Source organism: Haliotis rubra, unplaced genomic scaffold, assembly GCF_003918875.1.
Source record: "Haliotis rubra isolate DU_JTF1 unplaced genomic scaffold, ASM391887v1 Scf325, whole genome shotgun sequence".
In the NCBI taxonomy this organism is placed as follows: Eukaryota; Metazoa; Mollusca; class Gastropoda; order Lepetellida; family Haliotidae; genus Haliotis; species Haliotis rubra.
This window is the reverse complement of record NW_025766997.1, coordinates 575,779-603,403: the sequence shown is the minus strand read 5'-3', so window position 1 is coordinate 603,403 and position 27,625 is coordinate 575,779. Positions and strand designations below refer to the sequence as shown.

The window sequence follows — 27,625 nt, the reverse complement described above, 5'->3', positions numbered from 1 at the left end:
ATTGCCTAAGGTGCAGTATCTTAAAGGTGTAGTGCCTTTCATTGTAGTAGCTTTAATTGGAGTGCCAGATCTGTAGCATCTTAAAGGTACAGTGCTTGAGCTGTAGTATCTTAAAGGTGTAGTGTTTTTGTTGTATCTGAAAGATGTTGTATCTGATCAGTAGCACCATAAACGTGAGAGTCCATAGCTTATGTAATGTCAGAGCGTCAATATGTTAAAAAGAGGACTTATTTCATTCAAGCAGTTTTACCTTGAGTCAACAACAATGATAAATCTTGTCAACTGTTTCCTGAATCTCAATAAATATGGAATTTGTCCTCCATATATTTCCTCCATGCATTACTGGTAATAACCTATGAAACTGTTCAGACAAATTTTCATCATATTATGTATCCATTCCCTCCATTAAGGGGCAAGTAGAGACAAACTGTCAAGGTTTTCCTCTCACTGAAACAAAGGACTTGACGTACACAGGTTCTGCAGGCTGGATGTGTACATGATAGCTAAAAACTACCTCTGTGTTCGTTTGCTCACTTCAAAGCCATTTCATCAGTGTCAATGTTAATTCGTCTACAGTGCTAGGAAGCACTCACCAGTTGTACACAGTTTACTGCTAATGTCTCCAGACAGCTTTAAACAGACAAAGTTAATTTAGTTTTCTGCAAAAACCATACCCTGCAACAGAAACACAAACAGTTTAGGAGTTGAGATAAAAGAGACAAATTGCTAATTCCCTTGATTTTTGTTCAAATCTGTTTATCCAAGAATTCGCTTTTGTCTTTTGATGATATGGGTCATAAGTATTTTGTGGAAGATAAATTTAGAGTAAAAGGAACAGAATCATTCTTTAAGATATAGTATATATTTTAGGTTCTAAATCAGATTATTAATTAAGCTGAGTCTGTAACTGAATAAGTTGTTTTTGACAGAAATATGACCATTACATCGTATATGTAATGGAAATATATCCTTTTCTTTGTAACTGACATTAGACAGGGTTCATACACTATTGTTTAATTGATGCAAATGTGGGGAATCGAACCCGGGTCTTCGGTGTGACGGGAAAACGCTTTAACCACAAGGCTACCCCACCGCCCTTGACATAAGTGGGATGACATAGAACAGAACAATGTACTGAAAGTTCCACAAAACCATTAACATGATTTACCTGTAGTTCCACAAAATCATTAACATGATTTACCAGTAGTTCCATAAAACCATTGACATGATTTACCTGTAGTTCCACAAAACCATTAACATGATTTACCTGTAGTTCCACAAAACCATTAACATGATTTACCTGTAGTTCCACAAAACCATTAACATGATTTACCTGTAGTTCCACAAAACCATTAACATGATTTACCTGTTGTTCCACAAAATCATTAACATGATTTACCTGTAGTTCCATAAAACCATTGACATGATTTACCTGTAGTTCCACAAAACCATTAACATGATGTACCTGTAGTTCCACAAAACCATTAACATGATTTACCTGTAGTTCCACAAAACCATTAACATGATTTACCTGTAGTTCCACAAAACCATTAACATGATGTACCTGTAGTTCCACAAAACCATTAACATGATTTACCTGTAGTTCCACAAAACCATTAACATGATGTACCTGTAGTAAACAGGATGTCATTGAGAACCATGCCGGTCTCTCAACAATATTTTCTGCCTCATCAGGGTAGCAGGGGTTAAAATCAAAGGAAATCAAGCTTTGATATGAAAAAAGTGATTCTGGAAACTTTTGATCTATTGCTTTGCACTGTCTCACCCACCCAGGATTGGGACGTACTTTCAGAAGCAGTGGAAATGTCATGTTTATTTCACCAGGTTCTGATGGTTAGGTAAACATGCCAATCATGTTCTATCAGGTCCTGAAATGTATCAGAAGATCCTTGGTATGAGATGTAATGCTATGTGTTGATAATTGTGCCATTTTCACCTGCATTCACCAAGTGAATTGGAATTTTTGCTTCTTTCAGCAAAAATCCACTTATCTGACATTTTAACAACAGAAACTTTTCTGTACAAAGTACACCCATGTTATTGAAGATTTATTTAGCACAAATCTTAGTGGTGAATGTGCAAGTTCATTCATAAAGAATCTATTTCATATTTCACTGTTACTTTATTTTGTTTTAAGGTTGGCAGATCTGTTCAATAATGTATAAAAAACATGGCCTCATGGACATTTGATTTTTACTTTTTAACTGGGATAAAATTGGAGCAGGTGGCTCATATTACATCATGTTATGTTTGAGTGAGTGAGTTGGGTTTAACACCCTTTAAACAATGCTCCAGTTATGCTATGCTACATCAGCTTAATGTTGGAGGAAATTACGTGATGCCACAAGGAATGGTGCAGACAACCCTAGATACATAATCATGCTGACAAAATCTTGGGAATCAAACCCAGCATGAACAAACCCTTTAACCAGTTAAGTTCTGGGTTAAAATTGGTCTTCACCAACCAATGCTTGTTGCAAGAGGCGACTATTGGGATCGGGGTGGTCAGACTCGCTGACTTGGTTAAGACATGTCACCATATCCCAATTGTGTAGATCGAAGCGCATCATGTTGATCACTGGATTGTCTGGTCCAGACTTGATGATTTACAGACTGCTGTCATATAGCTGGAACATTGCTGAGTGCTACATTAAACAACAAACAAACAAACACTTTAACCACTGGACTAACTTGGACGATGACTAAGGCCTGCAAGGCGCAATGTTTATTAATTTCATCAATAAATACATATTTGCAATATATTTTTACTTCTTCTATTTTTGACTGATGCCTTTGACATGGATGATAAAGATATCTGATGGAAAGAAAATTCACATTCATGTCCAAGATGGTAAATCAGACATGAACAGCCATTAGAAACAACAGGTTTAGCTTCAAATTGCATCTTGTTTTATTAGGAGAGGAATAATTTGACAAATAAGGAGTCTGGGGTCAGTAGTTTAGATATAACTGTCATGCCATATTCTTGGCTACATGATAGTCAGAATATAATATTATGAATCCATATTCAGAATTCTTAGCCCCAATTATTGTATTTCTCTAAGGCCAATATGCCAATCAAATCTGATAGAGGAAATCATAGTCTGCAACATTTGGCCATAATTACTTTAAAAACATCAGAAATTCTTGCATGAAGCATCAGTGGCTGAAGGCTTTGGTAGTTCTCAGTGATCTTGTCAACTTCAACAGCCATTTCCATGTCCTAATGAGGGTGGTATGGTAAAATCTGGTTCATAAATAATTTCATGAGACAGATATTGTGTTCTTTGGGTATTGATTTAATGTCAGAGATAAATACTCGCATGTATTTCTTCCCCGATTCATTGCATTAAAAGTCGCTGTTTTGCATTCCAGGGCATTTTCTTGGCAACAATACCATAATCAACCATTTACAAGAAGCAGGATTTAATGTAACGCACACTGCCTCGGATGAAGAAATACCAGTGTAAGTATTTTCTACTTCCATCGAAGTGTAAGTTCTTCCCTCGAGGGTAGCTGTCTCTGCAGTTCCCAGTTGGTCCACTCATTGGCCAAGAAATCAACCATGACATTTCGTGTATCAACTCATGGCTGATTACAAACCATTATTCTGGCGAGTTGAGCTATGACCAACATGTTGTTCCAGCAAACAATGTACGCTATAGTTAAAGGAAACGTTAGCTATGATCTTCTATCCAGATCGACCATAGTTAAAGGAAAACGTAGCTATGATCTTCTATCCAGATCGGCCATAGTTAAAGGAAAACTTAGTTATGATCTTCTATCCAGATCAGCCATAGTTAAAAGAAAGGTTAGCTATGATCTTCTATCAGGATCAGCCATAGTTAAAAGAAAGGTTAGCTATGATCTTCTATCAGGATCAGCCACAGTAAAAAGAAAAGTTAGCTATGATCTTCCATTGAGATCGGCCACAGTTAAAAGAAAGGTTAGCCATTATCTTCTATCAGGATCGGCCACAGTGAAAAGGAAAGTTTGCTATGATCTTCTATCAGGATCGACCATAGTTAAAGGAAAAGTTAGCTATGATCTTCTATCCAGTTCGGCCATAGTTAAACCAAAGTTAGCCATGATCTTCTATCCAGATCGGCCATAGTTAAAGCAAAAGTGAGCAATGATCTACTATCGAGATCAACCAAAGTTAAAGGGATTGATTGATTCTTCTATCGTGATTGGCCATAGTTAAAGTATGCAATTACGTTAATAAGGCAAAATAGACGTGAAGAAATATCACTGAAAATCAGTGATGACACCAGGTGTCAATAAGAGTAGCCATAGCAACCAAATCTGACACTGACGCCACTTAGTACTACTCCTGTCATGTGACAGTGGCATGTAAATAAACCAGACAATCAAGTGATGGACTTGAAAGAAAACAACAGACTTATTCTAAAAAACTCTATACATTCCAAGTAAGGTGTCTTCTACATAAAATGTTTAACCGTCAGATAAGAGAAGCTTTGAAGTGACACACTGAGTTAAGAAATCTCTGATGGAAAGATGGAAATAAAATTGAAATATGTCCAGAAGATTTTTTTTTTAAATATAAAGACTGAAAAGACCATACTGTTTGCCTGCCTCCATCGCTTTGAAAGAAGAACCACATGTTTATTTATCTATTGTTTATCAGCATTTATCAAGTGAGTGAGTTATTTGACATATTTTACAAGCATCCCGGATTGAATGCCTTTGATATGACATAGTTTTATGGGTTTTCAACCATTGGTAAAAAGCGGTAAAGTCTTGCCGCTTTCCTTGGTATCTGGAATGGTGTCATGAACATGTCGTTGAACATTTGATAAATAGTGCCATTAAAGTGTAAATTTATGTTTATCACTTTAAGGGACTATTGAGTGTATGGAAATAAAACCTGAAATAAGTGTTTAGGGAGATATTACTTTTTGCAATTGTATTAAATAGGGGTATTGTTAAGTAATAAATGTCATATTTGTCCCATTAAACAGATATTTTTTTAACATCAATTTATTGCAAATGCGTTCTAAATGACATTTATGGTAGTGAAGGCAGTGTGATCAGATGCATTGTATTATATAATATGTAAGATTTGCTAAATGTTTATGAAATAGTTAAGATGTTGATTGATTGACATTTAGCGGAAATGATTTGATTATCAAATGTTTTGCATCACTGATGTAAACACATAGGAACCAGTTTTACTCATGATAGAACAAAATTGATCAAAAGAAATTTCCAACTGCCAGTTTGTGTGTACCAAGGCTAAAAAATATAGTACTCACTGGAAGTTAAAGAAAACCTGATCACCGGTGGATAATGCAAGTCTTCCAGTGGTGGGTGATCTTTAACATATTTTGAATAGTATACATACAGACTTTTTCTTTGCTCAGAGTTTTTGTACTCCTGTGTAATATTATCTTCTGTATTAAACATACTGATTATCTAATGAATGATCATCGTCGTCGTCGTCATCGTCATCATCATCATCATCATCATCATCATCATTTTCTAATCACTGTCTGTCACCAATAAACAGTTGTAATTTTTTTTTTCATGGAAAATAATATAGATGTGAAACTTGATACATCTACCAAGAAAGAGTTAACAAATATGGAAATTTAAACATTTTGTATTGATAGATACCGGTAATGTTTCTTCACTGTTACATTATGACACCATTATGGAAACGTATATGTGCCATGGTCTGAAATATTCTTAACATCGACAGAGATTATACTAACATCTACGTAGATGATACTTTCATATACGTACAAGATGCTTTTATCTACGTAGATGATACTTTCATATACGTACAAGTTACTTTCATCTATGTACAAGATACTTTCATCTATGTACAAGATACTTTCATCTATGTACAAGATACTTTCATACTCTTGTACAAGATACTTTCGTACTCTTGTACAAGATACTTTCATCTATGTACAAGATACTTTCTCTTTCTTTCATCTATGTACAAGATACTTTCATCTATGTACAAGATACTTTCATACTCTTGTACAAGATACTTTCGTGCTCTTGTACAAGATACTTTCATCTATGTACAAGATACTTTCCTCTATGTACAAGATACTTTTATCTATGTAAATGAGACTGTACATACAATATATTCAAATGTTTGACAGCATGTTGATAGGTTTATTTTCATTTGGCTTTTTCTATATTTTAACAATTGAAATCTTTTCAATGTATCACTTAAAAAAAAGAAATGAATTCATGTAACAAAACTATGTGTACATATTTATATATTATAAACTACATCCAGTAAGGGCCCTATATTCAGACTTCAGAACACAATATTACTATCTGAGTAATGACACACATGATTATAATATCATTAGAAAGCCACAATAACTCGGTGCACCTAGTGGCTGCAAGAGTTGCATACTCCCCAGGGAGTTGAGATTGATAACACGATGTGCCGTTGAGATTGACATCCAATGATCGAAGGAAAATATACCAGCGCCTTGAGCAAGCACTAGTTGCCTGGATATGTGCGCTATATAAATATCGTATAATAATAATAAATATATGTGGAGATGAATGTATCATCTATATACATGTGGAAAATATTTTAGAATGTGGCACTCATACTCTTCCATATATCATTATTACATTTTACTCAAAATGTTATCGACCAGTTATAATTCATTTCTCATTCAAAGACAATAAAGGTGTGTCTGTATTTATGCATAGTTAATATTCTTGGTATTATCTTTCGAAAGAAACAACATAATACAGTAAGTAAGACATTTTAGCTGGATGTGAGCACAAGGGTAGCCAAGTTGTTACACTGTCGGCTCAGTACCACCTGGGTTTGATTCCCTGAGTGTGTACAATGAAGTCCATTCTTAGTCCCCTTCATCATGAAATGGCTGGAATATTGCTAAAAGTGGTGTAAAATCTTCTCACTCACACACTCCTGTGTCTATTTCTAGATTGCCCGAGTCACATAATTCTAAGAAATCCAATAAACCTCGGAGAAACTTTTTGGCTGACGTGACCTCCGAGTTCCCCCTCCCCTCGGATGTGCTCTATGGAGATATCCAGTATCTTTTCAAGAAAAGGTATATCCTTTGGAACTAGAAGTAGCATGGCAGATTTTACCTGTGAAGTTTTTAACGGAAGTGATACCACAATTCCTATAAGATTTTCAACACACTGTCCACTGCCATTTTCATACAAGGTCAAGGACTCTCCCAGACCGGCACAGAGACCAATTTCATTTTTGGCCACACTCCTGCAGCAAATGTCCTTTCTAATTCTCAAATTGGACTTACAAATTTTCAACTTCATGTTATATAATAGTAACTTATGTTTCATTTTTGGAGAGGTCACTTGCATTTCATCGACACATTTGAGGAAATTAATATTTTTTTACCCAGATTTCTTCCCAAGTTCATTTACTGTAGAATCCTGGATAAATTTATTGTCTCAGTCTATTGAGCTATGACTCATGGTTAGTCAAATTGTCATTTACGTTTTGACATTTACACATGAACTAAATCAAGCTAGCATTAGATTAGGACAACTCATACGATCAGGCGAAGTTGCCATTAAATCTTTCAAGTTTTTTAATTCCCGTACCTGTGAGTACAGGAAGCCTCACCTAATTGGAGGACCTAATTTAGGTGAACTGCATTTGTTTATATAACTGGGCCAACCGTTCCCTAAAGGACCTTGACCTTCCCTAAATCTCACCTTGACCTGTTATCAAAATTAAAATGAAAGAGTCTTGCATTTTCTTAATGTGTTCATTGTTTTATAGGAATTGTGGTTTAAAGCAACGAATGATTAACAACAAGACCATGATAGATCTGATTTGTTATTTTTTTAGCTCAAGAAATTGTTTGGTTTTGAAGCTTTTAATATGTCTCTTTGCAGATATTTCTAGAAATTAAGACTTAGTTTGGATCAAGTAACAATCTGCATGCATACTGGTGGATGACACATGGGTTTTTTCTTTGTTTTATTAACTTTAAGGAAATTAAGTTTGATGATGTATTGGTTTCATAATGCTTTGCATGCAGACTACACTCTCGGCAGTTTCCAGGTTTTGGTTTGTCAAGGCTTCCTTTACAAGGCTTTTTCTGATCTTCATTTCATCATTTGCATTGCATGTTCTTGGGGCATTAAAAGCTTGGTAGAGACTTAATCAGATTAAATGACTAGCTACTAATCATCACAGTTTGGTGGAGGAATGTTTTACCAGCTCATCTGCTCCTAAGGAACACATGAGATTTTGCCACGGTGCGTCATCAAGGTTTGTGGTTGTCTGTAAACATTTTACATTTTCCCAGAATAAATTTGACGTTAATTTCCTTATTGGTATTCCTTAACTTAAAAAGCTCAATTTTTTTCATATACATGAACATTTATATATTTTAGGGGATAAAATTTTGATAAGAATTGTTCAAATTTAGTTCCAAGTCCTTATGCTTGGAGACTGCGAAGTTCAAATGGTCAGAACATTAAATTACTTCAAATATTTCCAAATTTGTTTGAAACATTAGCATTGGTACCTAACTACTGCAGTTTGTTTTGGATGTTCTTTTCTATAGAGATTTGATTGCATCATACTTGCTTATTGATTTTTGTCTCGTCAGGCTTGATATATGTTGTGTGGGTAATAGTTCGGTAAAGCAACCATTGCATGTGTTGAAACAGTTTTATTTTTCACTCAGAAAATACAGATTGAGTGAGGTGAGCTGCAGAATTCTTGGCACAATGTTATAAGATGATCCAGTGTTTTTGTAGTTTGAAAAGGGGTAGAAGTTAATTTATATCATCTTTATCATGCTCACTTTCTTCAGATTTCAAAAAAATAAATTTGAATTTGCATTCATCATCTGTATCTCATTGTCATCACCTTTGTTAATGTACTCTCATTATGTCTATGTAGAGATGTTTTCTGAGATTGTCAATGTGTGACATGTATGATTCAGGATCAGACATGAACAACGGCGCCGCAAGCAACGGCGGAAACAGATGAAGGCCAGGCAGCGTCAGAAGCAGCTGGATGCCCTATGGAGTAGTCTTGATGTTGACAGGTACGAATGGGTCAGGTGTACACAGGTATTAATTAGACAGGTAGGAAGGTGTCAGATGTACACAGGTGTTAACTGGGACAGGTAGGAAGGTGTCAGATGTACACAAGTGAGTGAGTGAGTCCAGCTTCACGCCGCACTCAGCAATATTCCAGCTATATGGCGGAGGTCTGTTAATAATCAAATCTGGACCAGACAATCCAGTGATCAACAGCATGAGCATCGATCTGCGCAGTTGGGAACCGATGACATGTGTCAACCAAGTCAGCAAGCCTGATCACTCGATCCCGTTAGTCGTCTCTTACAACAAGCATGGTCGCCTTTGGTGGCAAGCATGGGCTGCTGAAGACCTATTCTACCCGGATCTTCATGGGTAGATGTACACAAGAGTTAACTGGGACAGGTAGGAAGGTGTTAACAATGAGTTGTGTTACTTACAACAGGTAGAAATGGATCATGTGGTGATTATTAGGTCTTCCTTGTACATCAGTCTCATTACAACTCCTTTCTTCTTTTGAAGTTTGCCCTTTGACCACAGAGGAAAACGAAAAAGAAAGAAAAATAGTGGTGGCAGAAAAACTTTCAATGATCTGTGGGTCCGAATGGAGGGAGATGGGTAAGTTGATGATGGCTGTGTAATCATTATTTATTTCTACAGAGCCTGACATTTAGCATTTCAAAGTCAAAATATTTTTCCAACAGTGCAAGTTAGTTTACCAAATAGATACTTCAGCTGAGGACTTTGGTAAAAGTTGAAAAGTAATATATATGTCTCTCACAGTTGCTATCAACACAAAACATTAATTTAAGGGTGATCTGGTATTCCTAACATATCAATTTGTTTTGTAAATATTTGAGATGGAATATTCAATTCTGACAACCATGTCCACATTTGTTCTAGGCCTGATTACCTTCAAGAGGCAGAGACTCCTCCAAAACACCGGCAGACTACATTTCCTCCTGTCAACAAGTATTCCTTTTACCAAAGTGGAGCTTCAAACCTCCACTCTACAGTCTTGTTACTCTGCTTGGCAATAATGATATGCTACACCAACATATGATTGGTCAAAATTAGTCATGTGATGACCTTGTGCTGCAGAAATGGAGAAAAATGACTCTGATTGGACAATAATACATGCAGTGATTGGAGAAGTATTGTGATTGGTCAGTTTGGATCATGTGATGAGCTATGATTGGTGAGAAGGGATCATGTGAACACCAGATTCTCTGTGATTGGTTTGGAGATATGTATATGTGATAAAGACTTTCTTGTTGTTGAATTCCAGACTGATTAAGTCACAGGGAAAGTGGTACGTTATGTTATTGTCATTGTAATATAGTTAAACATATTAGCTGCCAAATATATTGAGATAACTTATTTGAATTTCATTGTTTGATCCACAGTATCCTAGACGTGTATGACTCAGAACTAGTTCTCTATGACAGATTGTCTAATAACTTCAAGACATTTACAATCCTATTACCACAGGCTTGCCTAGAATAATATATGATCCCTGAAATAAAGTTTTTTATGAGATTGAATAAAAATATTCCTTTAGAGAACCCTGATGTAGTAAGGAACCCTAAAGTCTGATGTCTCTGGAGATGGGAAGAGTACAGGGTGCTGGAACTGGATGGGATGAAGAATGAGAGTATGAATGATTTTTATCAAGATAACCTGCAGGCCCCGATTTCTCGAAACAAACTTAAGTCTGAGTTTTGACTTAAGTTCGAGTTTTTACTCAAATAGAGAAAATGCATTTAGCAGAATGAACTGAAATTGATATTAAACTCAAACATACTAGACAATTTGAGTTTGGTGGATGGATTACTGAAGTTGTTTGGGCTTTCTTATTTTAAAAATGCAGTTGAGTTTAAAAATTCAGCTGTTTCAAATTGTCAGACTCAGTTTGAAATTTGAGTAAAAACTTGTTTTTAAAAAAGTTTGTTTCAAGAAATCGGGGCCTGGTGTCTGTAAGAGATACTCATGCTCCAAGACTAGGACATACTATCATTGAAATGTATTCTATATATCTGAGAATCTGCCATGGATGTTACTTTTGATCTGAGTCTAACATATATTTTGAAATATGGTGAAGATGTGTGGTAATGACACAGATTTCATCAAGTTGTTGTTCAGTTTCCACTCAGCTGTTGTGCCTGTGGATCTACCTGATACCAAAGTTGAATTCCATTCTATGAAGTGATCTGTTAGCGTAAGTCACTTAGGACAGCTAGACAAGTCATACAGGGCTCTCTTAAAGAGGCACTGTGAGTCATGATCTAGTGTCAAGTTTCAGTATAGGTCCAGATGATGTGTTCAGTGTTTTGAGGGAAACTGCAACATGGCCTCTCTGTTACCTAGGTGATCATCATCTGCTAGGATTCATGATTATTGTATATTGTTCAAAAGAGGTTCAGGTCATCATGGCATGTGGTTTCTGCTTCCTCAGAAGATGACGTGGCTGTTCTGAAATGGTGCCGTGCCTGGCGCCAGTGTCATCATAGTTCCTGCTTCCTCAGAAGATGATGTGGATGTTATGAAATGGTGCCATTCTTGGCGCCAGTGTCATCATGGTTTCTGCTTCCTCAGCTGATGATGTGGATGTTATGAAATGGTGCCATTCTTGGCACCAGTGTCATCATGGTTTCTGCTTCCTCAGCTGATGATGTGGATGTTATGAAATGGTGCCATTCCTGGCGCCAGTGTCATTATGGTTTCTGCTTCCTCGGCTGATGACGTGGATGTTATGAATTGGTGCCATTCCTGGTGCCAGTGTCATTATGGTTTCTGCTTCTTCGACTGATGACATGGATGTTATGAATTGGTACCATTCCTGGCACCAGTGTCATAATGGTTTCTGCTTCTTCGGCCGATGACATGGATGTTATGAATTGGTGCCATTCCTGGTGCCAATGTTATCGTTGTTTCTGCTTCCACAGCTGATTAAGATGTTGTTTCTATCCATTTTCATGCCATTGTTGTAAAAACCTTTAGTGTTTTAAGTCCCAAGATTTGAACATATAAGATTTGAAAGGCCCTGGTTCTCTAAAGGGAAGCAACTCTGTACAGTGATGTTGTGGAACTCAAATGACTGGGCCACCTGTGCAACCTTGTATGACAGTAGCAATCCGTAAGCAGTATGACAATCAGGATACCCAAGCTTTCAGAGAGGAGAGAGATGGTTGTGAGAGAAATTATCTGTGATTGTTCTAGATTGTATGCTATTTTGCAGAAAAGTTATCATCATGGTTTCCACGCCTTGTCAGTTTATCATCATGGATACCATGTCTTGTCAGTTATCATCATGGAAACCTTGTCTTGTCAGTTTTTGTCATGGATACCATGTCTTGTCAGTTATCATCATGGATACCATGTTTTGTCAGTTATCACAACGGATACCAAAGTCTTGTCAGTTATTATTATAGATACTACCATGTCTTACAGGTGTTGCTATGGATACCTTGTTTTGTCTGTTTTGTCTGTTTTGTCTTGTTCTTTGTACATAGATTTGTTCCTGTTATGTTTGGGAATATGAATAGTTCAAACTCAAAATCGAAATACAGGTAATCGAAAGACTGGGTACAATGGAAATATGTAGTGGTATGCATTCGTAACCTAGATCTCTCGGAATTCCCTGGTGTGGTGACCAGCTAGTTTGCAGGCTTTGACTATTTGAAGAAACCTTATGTTAGTGAGTGAGTTTAACGCCACTTTTAGCAATATTCCAGCAATATCATGGCGGGGGACACCAGAAATGGGCTTCACACATTGTACCCATGTGGGGAAACAAACCCTGGTCTTTGGCGTGACAAGCGAACGCTCTACCCACTAAACTACCCCAGCGCCCTGAAGAAATCTTAAGAACAACAGGATGACATCACTACTGGTTACGGCTGGAACGATGCATCGAACAATCAATGTCTTGGCAACTGTTGAGTCTCTGATAACAATTAATCGATTGTAGAAAGGAAAACTATCGATGCATTGATAGTATGTGTGACTATCGATAGTTTAGTAAGTGACTTCCGCTGATAAATGCGCAGCGCAAAATAAAGGGTGTTTGGATGCAGACTTGCAGCTTCATTGAGTTTGTGTTTACTCAAGTTAACCGTTTATTTGATCTGGGTTTCAAGTTTCTTGTCAGCTATTAAAGAGGCTGAAACTACTTCATCTTGGGTTTTTTCATAATTATATACTATACCTTTATTTGGGAAGTGACTTCAAATGAGACAAGTCAAGGAGAAAAGCCTATTGGAATAGTAATGCAATAGTTGGTCGCAATAGACTATCGCTATCGCAATAGTTGTTTCCCCCTCAATAGTCACCCCCACATAGTGTGTAAATAACTACACAGCTGATGTATCAGTTATTGGGTAAGTTATGCCTCAGGGTGAACCATCCCGCGGCATTTAGAATGATTTGCAGTTGCAGTTAGACATTTCGGTTCAATCTAAAAAAAATTATTTTGGAAAATAAAACTGTGAAAAACGTTTTACATAAGAAAAGAAGCAACTACAACCAATGTCCTAATTTTCTAAGGTTCTTCATTATTCTTATTTCAGTGTAAATACCTGAATGTTGACTCACATTGGTGAAAACTATGGCAATTCATTAAAAACTCATTTACTTATCAAAACCCAGAACACCAGATCAGCAGCATCTATTAGGGTTGATCTAAAAGAAGAATCTTATCGCCACTGTCCAAGTAATCTAGATAATTGGTTTTGTAAAATGTTTTCTGAGAACTGATGGCTGCAATAATTGAAGTTTGATACATATCATGTGTGTACATCAAGTTTGTACCTGGTCCCCCCGTTGATTTAAACTGCACTGAAACCAAAGATAAAGAACATAGATTGTTCTTGTGTGGGGAGACTCCTTTGGGATCTGCCCTCGGCCAATCATCACAGTTGCTTCAACTCCGACACCGACAACTGGTGCCTTTATCGTCTAAACACAATTATGCCTGTCAAATGAGGATGCTGGGTAATCTTAGAAAGTAAATATTTATGTAACTTATTACCTCACTTGGTTCAGGAACAAGTGTTACAGGACCTGGAGGAAGAGTTAAATACTCCTCGACGACAGATATAATTAAATCAGAGCATCTCATTGGCTGAGAGTGGCCTGACATGATGGAGTTTACAAATTAATTTAGTGTCAGTTTGTGTTGACAAGTGCTATGAGACTGGTTGCTTGTAGCTGGGTGGGTTTGTTGTTGCTATTAAATGTTATGTCTATCAGGAAGACGTCTTACCTAACATTGCCGATGTGTTCATAGATATCCAGATTTTGTGATAGTGTATGTTTATCATTCTGGGGGATAAATATTTTACTGAGGCTTTAACAATGATGTTGAATATTATGAATATGTCATGTATTTTAAGAGTGAATTGATTATTAAGTTTGTGATGTAATGATTTGGTTTAAAAAAGATAAGATTCATTATTGATAAAGTATGCATCATAGTGTACTCATAAAGATAAGGGAGAAGTTGATCTTATGATCTAAATTCTTTGTTTTATGTGAAAAGGACCCAACAGAAATGTTTAGGCATCTGACAAATATTGATAAGTCAATGATATAAATTTCATTCACTATCTGTATGCCTTTGGCACTAGGTATTATTGCCCCATTAGTGGATCAGTGTGAACTCCATTTTACATCTAAAAATCGAGATTTATACTTTGAAGCAAGCAAGTACTTGTGATATTGCATTTACACACAGGCAGTAGATGTCGTATAGTCGAGATATCAGTGTTGGTGAAGAACGAGGGGTTAAACTATTTTCATTTAATGGCATTTAATCCCATATATAAGAGCTTTAAGGGGAGGTGCAATACCTTGTTCCAAGGACTGGGAATTTCCATTAGAAAGTTCATCTGACTTGTCTATTTCTAGACGTGAAAGTATTCACACATTTTTACATATTTTCTCACAGCTATGAGCAATGCTGAAGTTGCAATAAGCAAATTTACCATTTTTTTAATTTTATTTTTAAGCATGAGCATGCTTTTTTTGTTATCTATCACATAGATAATGTTAGTGTTTTTATCATTATTTGTTATGGGAGATGTAAACCTGTGGTAGAAAGATGCTCATTTCATTTTTATTATGGGCCAATAAACAGTTAAGACTGATTAATTTAGTTTCTTGTTTTACAGATACATGTACCAAGATGGAGGACATAAAATGTGAATAAAAATATTGATCAATGTTGGCTTAAGGCCAGTTACAATAAATAAGGATTTTATTTTTTCATAAAATAAAGATTACCAGTACATGTATTTGGATTATTAAAAACACATTAAAGTATGTTTCACAATTGTCTCATCAGAAAAGAAGAAGAGTGGGTTTTAACAGGTGGTCGTATAAAATATCTGAAAGAAGACACATTTCCTCATCAGAATATTCATACAAAAATATGAATTCAGAAACAAAACACTGATAGTGCAAGTGTTACTTGAAACGATTAGTGTCTTGATATCCATTTGTGATTGTATTGGGAACTCACGAAACAAAGCCCTTACCTGCAAACTGTGTTGTTATGGAAGGAATACCTTTGGTGTTTGTGAGTTAATAGAATTTATCACGTCAGTGTGATAAATTGTATGGAAGAACTGATGATACATGTAGGTATTTTTCTGATACTGATAGTGGTATCACTTCATGTTAAAAAAAATGATCTTGTGCTGCTTTGATGATCTGAATGAGTGCTAAAAAGGCTTCACATCTTATTTACACAGGGTCAAGTAACAATAAGACAATTTTGTTTTCAATTTCATGTGAAGCTACTTTTGTTAATGCCAATAATATTATGAGGCCAGAACATTTTTTCCCTGCTTTCTTACAAGAAGCTGCTCTAAATGTTATGAAACAGAAAATAATTGCTGTTTGATTGAATGAAGGTTTATTGGTGAATTCCTGTTTTCATTTTTTGCTTTAAAATTTTATGAGGATTTGTAAAAAGATAACTCACATGAAGTTAACTTTACAAAATTTTTATGTAATAATTTTACCGTGTGTATCTTGCCAAGTTTATCTTGCATTTCTAGCAATTTTCCTGTGTGTATGTTGCCAGATTTATCTTGTATATCTTGGCAATTTTACTTTGAGTTTCTGGGCAACTTTATCTTGAGTATTGTCACAATTTTATCCTGTGTGTCTTGGGCATTGTTCATAAAAACGATAAAAGAAAGACAAATAACTGAGCTGGTCAAATGACGTAAGTCTGTATTATCAAGGTGTTAACGGTATGAGTGTTACGGTTTGCTAAATTTCATTTGTTACAAGTTTTAAGAAATCACAACTATCACTTCATATGACATCCTGTATTTGTACATTTTGTTGTAAAAGCATGTTCATATTCTATATATATAATAGCTTGTACAAAGTGTCATTGACTATTTATGTGTTGTATATTGCGGATGTCACTCATACGCTGTGTAAATGACATCTGTTGATCAGCTGTTTCCTCTACCTCAGTGAATGGAGCAATACACGCAATCAATACACAGTGTATTCTCACTATAACATTGTTGAATAAATGTCAAATACTGGACCTCTTCTTGTGCTGTATCTGAGTGTGAGAGTACGATTGGTTGGTACAGGGTCACCAAGTCTGACAACCTGGGCCTAGATTTTCGAAGCTCCCTTAGCGCCATGATAGTCGTAATTTAATGTTAATGTATGGCACTTACGACTATTTAGCACTAAGAGTGCTTCGAAAATCTAGGCCCTGATCTATGAAGTTAGACGACAAGCATTGGTTTGGAATTCTCCACATGGAGAGTTCTGATGATGTTTGTTTGTTGTTTAACACAACACTCGCCGTCTGCTACATAACAATTCTGACTAAATCAGCAAGACATACCACTAGTGAGTGATGTACATAACATTCGCACAGTAAATAGAACACGCGTAAAAGTATCTAATTCATGTTGCTGTTCTGATTACATCTGCCCAGCCCTGTGAATATCGATCCAAAGAATGCGTTATGGTGGAGTGGTTTGTTGTTTACTGCTGCTCTCAGCAATATCCCAGCTATATGGCGGCAGTCTGCAAATACATGGACCAGACAATCCAGTGATCAACAACAATATCCCAGCTATATGGCGGCAGTCTGCAAATAAATGGACCAGACAATCCAGTGATCAACAACAAGAACATCGATTTAAGCAGCTGGGACATGATGATGTGTCAACCAAGTCGGAGAGCCCAAACATTTGATCACATTAGTCGGCTCTTTCGACAAGAATTGGTTGCTGAAGACCAATTCTAACCCGGATCTTCACAGGTTTATATCTGAGTGAGTGAGTGAGTGAGTTGTGTTTAATATTGCCTTGAACAGTATTCCTGTTCTATCACAGTCTGTGAAGTGATGCAGGTCTATGATGTTTACCACTTTGGTCAAACCCACAAACGTAGGCCTAGTATTGACAGACCTAGAAACATCATTGGGGTGAACCAGGACTCAGCTTCTTTCTTACTTCTTTATTTTTCAGTTGTTTAATGCTGCACTCACCAATATATGTCTGTAGATAATGAAGTCTGGACCAGACAATCCAGTGAATTACATCATAAGCATTGACTTACACAACTGGGATACATGCATCAACCCAGTCAGCGAGTCAGACCAACCGATTCCGCATCTTATGACAAGCATAGGTTGCTGAAGACCCATTCTAACTCGGATCTTAACAGGTTTATATCTGAGTGAGTGAGTGCGATCATTTGTATAGCCCCTCTGGAACATTGCAGATAAAAACTGAATTGAGCCAAACCTGTGCATCTCGGACTGTTGCCAATGGAAATAATTCTGTAAAAGCTCATAACCTTACTTTCTCACCAACCATATTTACCAATGACCTATATTACCTACCCAGGAACAATACAGTATGTACTAGAACCAGAAGAAAATGCCTATTGCTGCATCATCTATGTGACTGGATGGCCACTAATCTACAGGAGCAACACAAGCTATCTGGGAGGCCAGTTCTACATTTCTGGTGTATTTAAGACCTTCTGACACTATTTACAAACTCACAAAAGCCTGTTGGCAGCAGATGGTTGGACCACCCAGTCTCTGAATCCCATCAGATGCCAATACCCCATTGGTTGGATTGACCAAACATTACCTAAAGTGATGTTGTTCTTCCAGGGAAGTTTCTGGCAGAAATGTTGCCATTATTGATTAAATTGTTTCTACTTCCTACTTGACCTGACAGATTGAAGATAAAATGTGTAATCATTAGCCCCATATACCAGGAAATGGGATTCACCAGATAGTCTCAGGTAGCTGCATCACACCTGTCAGAGGCTGGTACTGCCTGAATGGTGTTTTGTGCAGTAGTGAGTGAGTGAGTATAGTTTTATGCCGCTTTTAGCAATATTCCAGCAATATCACAGCGGGGGACACCAGAAGTGGGCTCACACATTGTACCCATGTGGAGAATAGAACCCGGGTCTTCGGCGTGACGAGCAAACGCTTTGACCACTAGGCTACCCCACCGCCCTGTTTTGTGCTGTAGTCAGTTGGGCTGTGTATTAGCAATTAAATTGCATTGTAATGTATTGCGATTCAGGTACGATATATTGGGACCTTATGTGTTTGACAGTAAGTGACACTAATTGCGCATGTCAATTCTATTTTCAACATTAGTCCCTAAACATATATGTCATGGTTCTGATAACAGCAATCTCAAAATTAGGTTGCATGGTCAGGGATTCTATTTTCTTTTTTATACAATTTATAGTATTACAGTATGCCGTTTTGTCATTGAATAACGAAGGAAAACATATGTTGTGAATGAAATTTTAATTCAAAACATAAAGAAATCACACAAAAAATATATATGTTCTTTACTTAATGTACTGGTCCTCAGACAAAAATATTGCAATACATATCGTTTGAAATGCTATCATAACGGTAATGCTATTTTTGAGGGCATTATCATTTGCAGAAGCCCGAGGTCTTCCATTAACTGCCCGACGAAGGAGGGCAGTTGAAAAAGACCGAGGGCTTCTGCAAATGATAATGCCCTCAAAAATAGCATTACCGTTATTATTGCTAAAATACATGGAATTTGTGTTGAAAAGAAAAAGGAAACAATGAAGGAATTTGACTGTAAGTTTACCCAAATCAACTTCTGACGGGGTTGACTGCCCGAATGCAATTACGTCATCGAACAATTCAAGTGACGTCACAACAGAACGTGACGATATTCGACCTTGGCCTTTGACAAGACCATAGCCTGCAACATGTCAAACTATGTCAGTGTTCGGTTTTGGTCCATCAACAGTCTTAATAGTGCAATGAACCAAGTTAGCACCAACAAGAAAGCTAATATTACTGCTATTTAAAGCGGGAATTTGGGTTGCTTTGACTTGTTTGACCCAGAATATTTGCCAGTCGAAAGCCAATTAATGTCGAACTATGACGTCACTTGACAACAGAACTGATAGTGGCCCGTCGTTAAGGTTGAGCGGTCCAATATCATTTGCAGCGGACCGCAAATTTCTGATAATGGGAGGGCCGTTTCATGATAATTCCATGTATTTTAGCCATAATGCGATATATACCGGTATACAGGTAGTACCGTGCAGCCCTAGTAAACAGCAATGTTCAAGCTCTTCTGTGACATAATCAAGATAACAGAATTTCACCAGACCAACTAGTGATACCAGTGTTAGATGTTCAAGTAGACTAATGCTTAGTCTCTGAATATATATAACTTTGGTAGACACAAATTTCTTTAATATTGAAAAGGAGCCCCAGTGAGATGGGAGATGCTGAACCTGAGGAAATCTAGACTTGCTTCATGTAGGGCTTAAACGTTGGACAGAGGGTTGGTCAGTAGGGACAATAATGGAATTCAGGCGCTGTGAGACAGCTGTTCAAGAAGCAAGAATGGTGAGCTGAATTTTGGTTGTGATGTACATGACTTGTGTGTTGCTGCATGTCCGAACTTTGGTGCCAGTCCACTGGTATACTATACCACAAGGTAACATTGCTACCCCACTCAGATACAGTTAGTTTGTTCTGTGGGTCATTAGTGACGGACATTTTGATATTCTGGTTAGGGGCTGAGGCTGGGATTTCAAAACATTGAACAGAAAATACTTGAAAACAAATACTTTTCCCTCACTTTATCCCTCCAGGTTATCAAATGGCCAGTGCCATCGAATTAAAATGAATTATCATTGCACAGGTTCAATAAAACTCTGGTTATAACAAACTCAAACGAACCACTAATTCTAGTTCATTCCAGCCATAGCTTCATTATACATGATTTGACTAATACATACAGTAAAGTCTGTGTTAACAATGAGCGGTAAAAGAAATAACTTAGTCTGTCTCACAGTCCCTGAACCATCTTATTTCCCCTGCTGACAAGCCTTCTCTGCAATGCTAAAGCCCTAAATAAAGCAAGTCTAGATTTCCTCAGGTTCCGGATTTCTGGTCTCCCTGGGGCTCCTTTTCAATTTATATGGGTTTGTTTGTTACAATCAAAATTATATATTCAGAGACTTAGTCTAGAAATAGCTCTGTTAACCATGAGAAGTATAGGCTGTAAGTCTGTGTTAAAATGAGAGGTATATGTAGTTGGTCTATGTTAATAAAAGATATATCACATGTCTAAGTTTGGGAGGTATATGTAGTTGGTCTATGTTAATAAAAGATATATCACATGTCTAAGTTGGGGTGGTGGGGTAGCCAAGTGGTGAAAGCATTCGCTTGTCACGCCGAAGACCTGGGTTCGATGCCTCACATGGGTACAATGCGTGAAGCCCATTTCTGGTGTTCCCTGCCGTGATATTGCTGGAATATTGCTGGAATATTGCTAAAAGCGGCGTAAAATTAAAGTCACTCATTCACTCACATGTCTAAGTTACAAGTGCGAGGTATATATAGTTGGTCTATGTTAATAATAAAAGATATATCACATGTCTAAGTTACAAGTGTGAGGTGTATATAGTTGGTCTATGTTAATAATAAAAGATATATCACATGTCTAAGTTACAAGTGCGAGGTATATATAGTTGGTCTATGTTAATAATAAAAGATATATCACATATCTAAGTTACAAGTGCGAGGTATATATAGTTGGTCTACGTTAATAAAAAAAGATATATCACATGTCTAAGTTACAAGTGCGAGGTATATATAGTTGGTCTATGTTAATAATAAAAGATATATCACATGTCTAAGTAACAAGTGTGAGGTACATATAGTTGGTCTATGTTAATAATAAAAGATATATCACATATCTAAGTTACAAGTGTGAGGTGTATATAGTTGGTCTATGTTAATAATAAAAGATATATCACATATCTAAGTTACAAGTTTGAGGTGTATATAGTTGGTCTATGTTAATAATAAAAGATATATCACATGTCTAAGTTACAAGTGCGAGGTATATATAGTTGGTCTACGTTAATAAAAAAAGATATATCACATGTCTAAGTTACAAGTGCGAGGTATATATAGTTGGTCTACGTTAATAATAAAAGATATATCACATGTCTAAGTAACAAGTGTGAGGTACATATAGTTGGTCTATGTTAATAATAAAAGATATATCACATATCTAAGTTACAAGTGTGAGGTGTATATAGTTGGTCTATGTTAATAATAAAAGATATATCACATATCTAAGTTACAAGTGTGAGGTGTATATAGTTGGTCTATGTTAATAATAAAAGATATATCACATGTCTAAGTTACAGGTGTGAGGTATATATAGTTGGTCTATGTTAATAATAAAAGATATATCACATGTCTAAGTTACAAGTGTGAGGTGTATATAGTTGGTCTATGTTAATAATAAAAGATATATCACATATCTAAGTTACAGGTGTGAGGTATATATAGCTGGTCTATGTTAATAATAAAAGATATATCACATGTCTAAGTTACAAGTGTGAGGTATATATAGTTGGTCTATGTTAATAATAAAAGATATATCACATGTCTAAGTTACAAATGCAATGTATAATTTGTAAGCATGTTAAAAATTGATAAGACACATATGATGTAGTCTATATTAAAATGCAAGGTATATTCTGTAAGTTGTAAATAAGAGAGGTATATAAAGTTAATATATGTTGATTTAAGATATATCTTGAAACTCTATGTTAAAGACAAGAGGTATTTCACAGGGGTAAAAGTGGGATTTAAAAAATCAAAATACAGTCAAACACTGTTGAGTTGATCTTGTGTCAAATGTACAGTTGTTTCGAAGTCAAAACTTGATCTGTATGTAGTCTTTACTCTGTCATCATTTTCCAGATGTGTCACATACATCAAAGTATATATACATAGGTCACTTCAACTTCTGCACAATGCCGTTTACATAGGTCACTTCAGCTTCTGCACAATGCCGTTTACGTAGGTCACTTCAACTTCTGCACAATGCCGTTTACGTATGTCACTTCAACTTCTGCACAATGCCGTTTACATAGGTCACTTCAACTTCTGCACAATGCCGTTTACATAGGTCACTTCAACTTCTGCACAATGCCGTTTACATAGGTCACTTCAGCTTCTGCACAATGCCGTTTACGTAGGTCACTTCAACTTCTGCACAATGCCGTTTACGTAGGTCACTTCAACTTCTGCACAATGCTGTTTACGTAGGTCACTTCAACTTCTGCACAATGCCGTTTACGTAGGTCACTTCAACTTCTGCACAATGCTGTTTACGTAGGTCACTTCAACTTCTGCACAATGCTGTTTACGTAGGTCACTTCAACTTCTGCACAATGCTGTTTACATAGGTCACTTCAGCTCCTGCACAATGCTGTTTACGTAGGTCACTTCAACTTCTGCACAATGCCGTTTACATAGGGCACTTCAACTTCTGCAAAATGCCGTTCACGTAGGTCACTTCAACCTCTGCACAATGCTGTTTACGTAGGTCACTTCAGCTTCTGCACAATGCTGTTTACGTAGGTCACTTCAACTTCTGCACAATGCTGTTTACGTAGGTCACTTCAACTTCTGCACAATGCTGTTTACGTAGGTCACTTCAACTTCTGCACAATGCCGTTTACATAGGTCACTTCAACTTCTGCACAATGCCGTTTACATAGGTCACTTCAACTTCTGCACAATGCCGTTCACGTAGGTCACTTCAACTTCTGCACAATGCCGTTTACGTAGGTCACTTCAACTTCTGGACAATGCTGTTTACCTAGGTCACTTCAACTTCTGCACAATGCCGTTTACGTAGGTCACTTCAACTTCTGCACAATGCTGTTTACGTAGGTCACTCCAGCTTCTGCACAATGCCGTTTACGTAGGTCACTTCAACTTCTGCACAATGCTGTTTACGTAGGTCACTTCGTTGCATTAAAAATATATAATTTGTCTTCAAGAAAAAATCTACCCCTTCCAACCGCCTCCGTTGTGTAGTGGTTAGAGCGTCCGCCCAGAGAGAGGAAGGTCTCCGGTTCGATCCCTGGCCATGTCATATTAAAATACATTAAAATATGGCACTTCTTGCTGGCCCTGCCTGGCGCTCAGCATTAATGGGTAAAACAAGGACTGGTCGGCTCGGAGTCAGTATAATGTGTCTGAGTGGGGTATTCATGCTTAACTGTGGTATGGTATCTCAGTGAGCTAGCACTATAAAACCAGCTTCAGTCTGGGCTAGTACAAGCAGCCACACATACACGAGCATGCATGTCGTCATATGAGCGAAATATTCTTAAGCACCACGTTAAACCCCATTTCACCTCACCTCACCCATTACATTTCCCATCTTTTTTTATCAGATATGGACCTGTTTTCTCTGCTGGGTGTGTTGGACTTGCATAAGTGTCCACACCTTCCAATGCTTGTCGTGAGAGGCGACTAACGGGATCAGCTTGCTCACCTGGTTGACACATGTCATTGTATCCCAGTTGTGTAGATCGATGCTCATGCTGCTGATCACTGGATTGTCTGGTCCATGTTCCATTATTTACAGACTGATGCCCTACAGCTGCAATATTGCTGGGGGCGGCGTAAAACTAAACTTACTCGCTCATCCACACCTTCCATCCAGTAAGTGTCTTCCGGCCCACACACCAAGACAAGCTAATACAGACATCAGGTCAACGTGAACTGACAACTCAATATACCCCACATAAATGTGTGTCAAAATAAATACATAGTGTTTAAAAACATGGCCACAGACCAACATGTTGGATGATAAGGAATGGCAAGAAACAGAAATACCACTTAGTCACAGGCTTGTGCTGAAAGAATAGTTATCTGGTAAAAACATTTCTGTGTTATCTTTCATTCACCTTATACATGGCAGACAAAACATCGACATTCTCCAAAAGTCTTGGCTGTAGGTCAACTCTTGAAGTTCTGAAATCCATGATCTACAAGTAGGTTTATGCAGATGTGTATCACTACATGGTGCACTAGTCATGCCTTGCTCAACTGCCAGACGCTGGCTTTCGGGAACCTTCCTTCTATGAAAATATGTCCATGGTTATCAAAGAAGCCTGGATGACTGCTTTAAGACTGTTTTATGTTTTTCTCGTTAAGATCAGCAAACACTTGGGAAGAGAGTTACATCTTAGTGTACTGTTTCTTTACAGCATATCTGATTGAGACAAAGGTATATGTGGGCTATTAGAAAGACAGTGATGAAAAATGAAGTCGTCATTTCCATCGTGGTTGTTTGCAATACTTTTTGGGTTGACTGTGTTTTGAGTATTGTTGAACTGTAGGAGGGAGTGCTGTGGTGGTATTGTGTCACTGTAGGAGGGGGTGTTCTGGGAGTATTGTGTCACTGTAGGAGGGGGTAATCTGGGAGCATTGTGTCACTGTAGGAGGTGTGTGTCTGGGAGGGTGTGTAGGAGGGTGTCACTGTAGGAGGGGGGGTGTTCTGGGAGGATTGTGTCACTGTAGGAGGGGTGTTCTGGGGAGGATTGTGTCACTGTAGGAGGGTGTTCTGGGAGGATTGTCACTGTCACTGTAGAAGGGAGGGTGTTCTGGGAGGATTGTGTCACTGTAGGAAGGGGTGTTCTGGGAGCATTGTGTCACTGTAGGAGGGGGTGTTCTGGGAGTATTGTGTCACTGTAGGAGGGGGTGTTCTGGGAGCATTGTGTCACTGTAGGAGGGGTCTGGGAGTTCTGTAGGAGGGGTGTTGTGTCACTGTAGGAGGGGGTGGGAGGGGTGCTGGGAGCATTATGTCACTGTAGGAGGGGGTGTTCTGGGAGGTGTCACTGTAGGAGGGGGTGTTCTTGGAGGAGGGGGTGTTCTGGGAGGATTGTGTCAATCACTGTAGGAGGGGGTGTTCTGGGGAGGATTGTGTCACTGTAGGGATTGATCTGGGATTGTGTCACTGTAGGAGGGGGTTCTGGGAGGATTGTGTCACTGTAGGAGGGGGTGTTCTGGGAGGATTGTGTCACTGTAGGAGGGGTGTTCTGGGAGGATTGTGTCACTGTAGGAGGGGGTGTTCTGGGAGCATTGTGTCACTGTAGGAGGGATGTTCTGGGAGCATTGTGTCACTGTGGAGCAGGATTGTGTCAGTGGGAGGGGGTGTTCTAGGGCAGAGCATTGTGTCACTGTAGAGGGGGTGTTCTGGGAGCATTGTGTCACTCTGTAGGAGGTCTGGGATGTGTGTCAGTGTAGGAGGGGGTGTTCTATTGTTTCACTGTAGGAGGGTGTTCTGGGAGCATTGTCACTGTCACTTGTAGGAGGGTGTTGGGAGTATTGTGTGTCACTGTGAGTATTGTGTCACTGTAGGAGGGGGGTGTCACTGTAGGAGGGGGTGTTCTGGGGGAGGTATTGTGTCACTGTAGGAGGGGTAATCTGGGAGCATTATGTCACTGTAGGGGGGGTGTTCTGGGAGCATTGTGTCACTGTAGGAGGGGGTGTTCTGGGAGGATTGTGTCACTGTAGGAGGGGTGGTCTGTGTTCACTGTAGGAGGGTGTGTTTGTGTGTCACTGTAGGAGGGGTGTTCTGGGAGCATTATGTCACTGTAGGAGGGGTGTTCTGGGAGTATTGTGTCACTGTAGGAGGGGGTGTTCTGGGAGATTGTGTCACTGTAGGAGGGGTGTTCTGGGAGCATTATGTCACTGTAGGAGGGGTGTTCTGGGAGTATTGTGTCACTGTAGGAGGGTGTTCTGGGAGTATTGTGTCACTGTAGGAGGGTGTTCTGGGAGCATTATGTCACTGTAGGAGGGGGTGTTCTGGGAGGATTGTGTCACTGTAGGAGGGGGTGTTCTGGGAGGATTGTGTCACTGTAGGAGGGGGTGTTCTGGGAGGATTGTGTCACTGTAGGAGGGCGTGTTTAGGAGCATTGTGTCACTGTAGGGGGGGTGTTCTGGGAGGATTGTGTCACTGTAGGAGGGGGTGTTCTGGGAGCATTGTGTCATGTAGGAAGGGGTGTTCTAGGAACATTGTGTCATGTAGGAAGGGGTGTTCTAGGAACATTGTGTCACTGTAGGAGGGGGTGTTCTGGAAGTATTGTGTCACTGTAGGAGCGTGTGTTCTGGGTAGGAGGGTTGTGTCACTGTAGGAGGGGTGTTCTGGGAGTTCTGGGAGGATTGTGTCACTGTAGGAGGGGTGTTCTGGGAGAGCATTGTGTCACTGTAGGAGGGGGTGTTCTGGGAGATTGTGTCACTGTAGGAGGGGTGTTCTGGGAGTATTGTGTCACTGTAGGAGGGGTGTTCTGGGAGGATTGTGTCACTGTAGGAGGGGTGTTCTGGGAGGGATTGTGTCACTGTAGGAGGGGTGTTCTGGGGGTCTGTAGGAGGGTTCCTGGGAGTGTGTCACTGTAGGAGGGTGTTCTGGGAGTATTGTGTCACTGTAGGAGGGTGTTCTGGGAGGATTGTGTCACTGTAGGAGGGTGTTCTGGGGGATTGTGTCACTGTAGGAGGGGGTGGTTGTGTCACTGTAGGAGGGTGTTCTGGGAGGATTGTGTCATTGTGTCACTGTAGGAGGGGGGTGTTCTGGGAGCATTGTGTCACTGTAGGAGGGGTGTTCTGGGAGCATTGTGTCACTGTAGGAGGGTGTTCTGGGAGGGAGGTGTCTGGGATTGTGTCACTGTAGGAGGGTGTTCTAGGAGGAGGGATTGTGTCACTGTAGGAGGAGTGTTCTCTGGGGGAGATTGTGTCACTGTAGGAGGGTGTTCTGGGAGCATTGTGTCACTGTAGGAGGGGTGTTCTAGGAGGATTGTGTCACTGTAGGAGGGGTGTTCTGGGAGCATTGTGTCACTGTAGGAGGGGTGTTCTGGGAACATTAGGAGTGTGTGTCACTGTAGGAGGGGGTGTGTTCTGGGAGCATTGTGTCACTGTAGGAGGAGGGGGTTCTGGGAGGATTGTGTCACTGTAGGAGGGGTGTTCTGGGGAGGATTGTGTCACTGTAGGAGGGTGTTCTGGGAGGATTGTGTCACTGTAGGAGGGGTGTTCTGGGAGGATTGTGTCACTGTAGGAGGGTGTTCTGGGTGTCACTGTAGGAGGGTGTTCTGGGAGTATTGTGTCACTGTAGGAGGGGGTGTTCTGGGAGGATTGTGTCACTGTAGGAGGGGTGTT

The 27,625-nt window shown here is 38.8% G+C and overlaps 1 protein-coding gene across 2 annotated transcripts in view; it reads left to right on the top strand.

Moving 5' to 3' along the window:
• LOC124283930 (metalloprotease TIKI1-like) overlaps nt 1–10,754 on the top strand; it is a 103,635-nt gene extending 92,881 nt beyond the window's left edge. The window contains exons 4-8 of one of the 2 annotated variants that reach the window (XM_046719966.1): nt 3,397–3,487; nt 6,972–7,100; nt 8,979–9,083; nt 9,601–9,696; nt 9,982–10,754. In XM_046719966.1, the coding sequence (XP_046575922.1) occupies nt 3,397–3,487; nt 6,972–7,100; nt 8,979–9,083; nt 9,601–9,696; nt 9,982–10,141 (581 nt within the window). In that variant the 3' untranslated portion in view covers nt 10,142–10,754. The remainder of the gene's footprint in view (nt 1–3,396; nt 3,488–6,971; nt 7,101–8,978; nt 9,084–9,600; nt 9,697–9,981) is intronic. The other variant, XM_046719967.1, reaches the window with a different exon arrangement.
• Nucleotides 10,755–27,625: the final 16,871 nt, after the last annotated feature.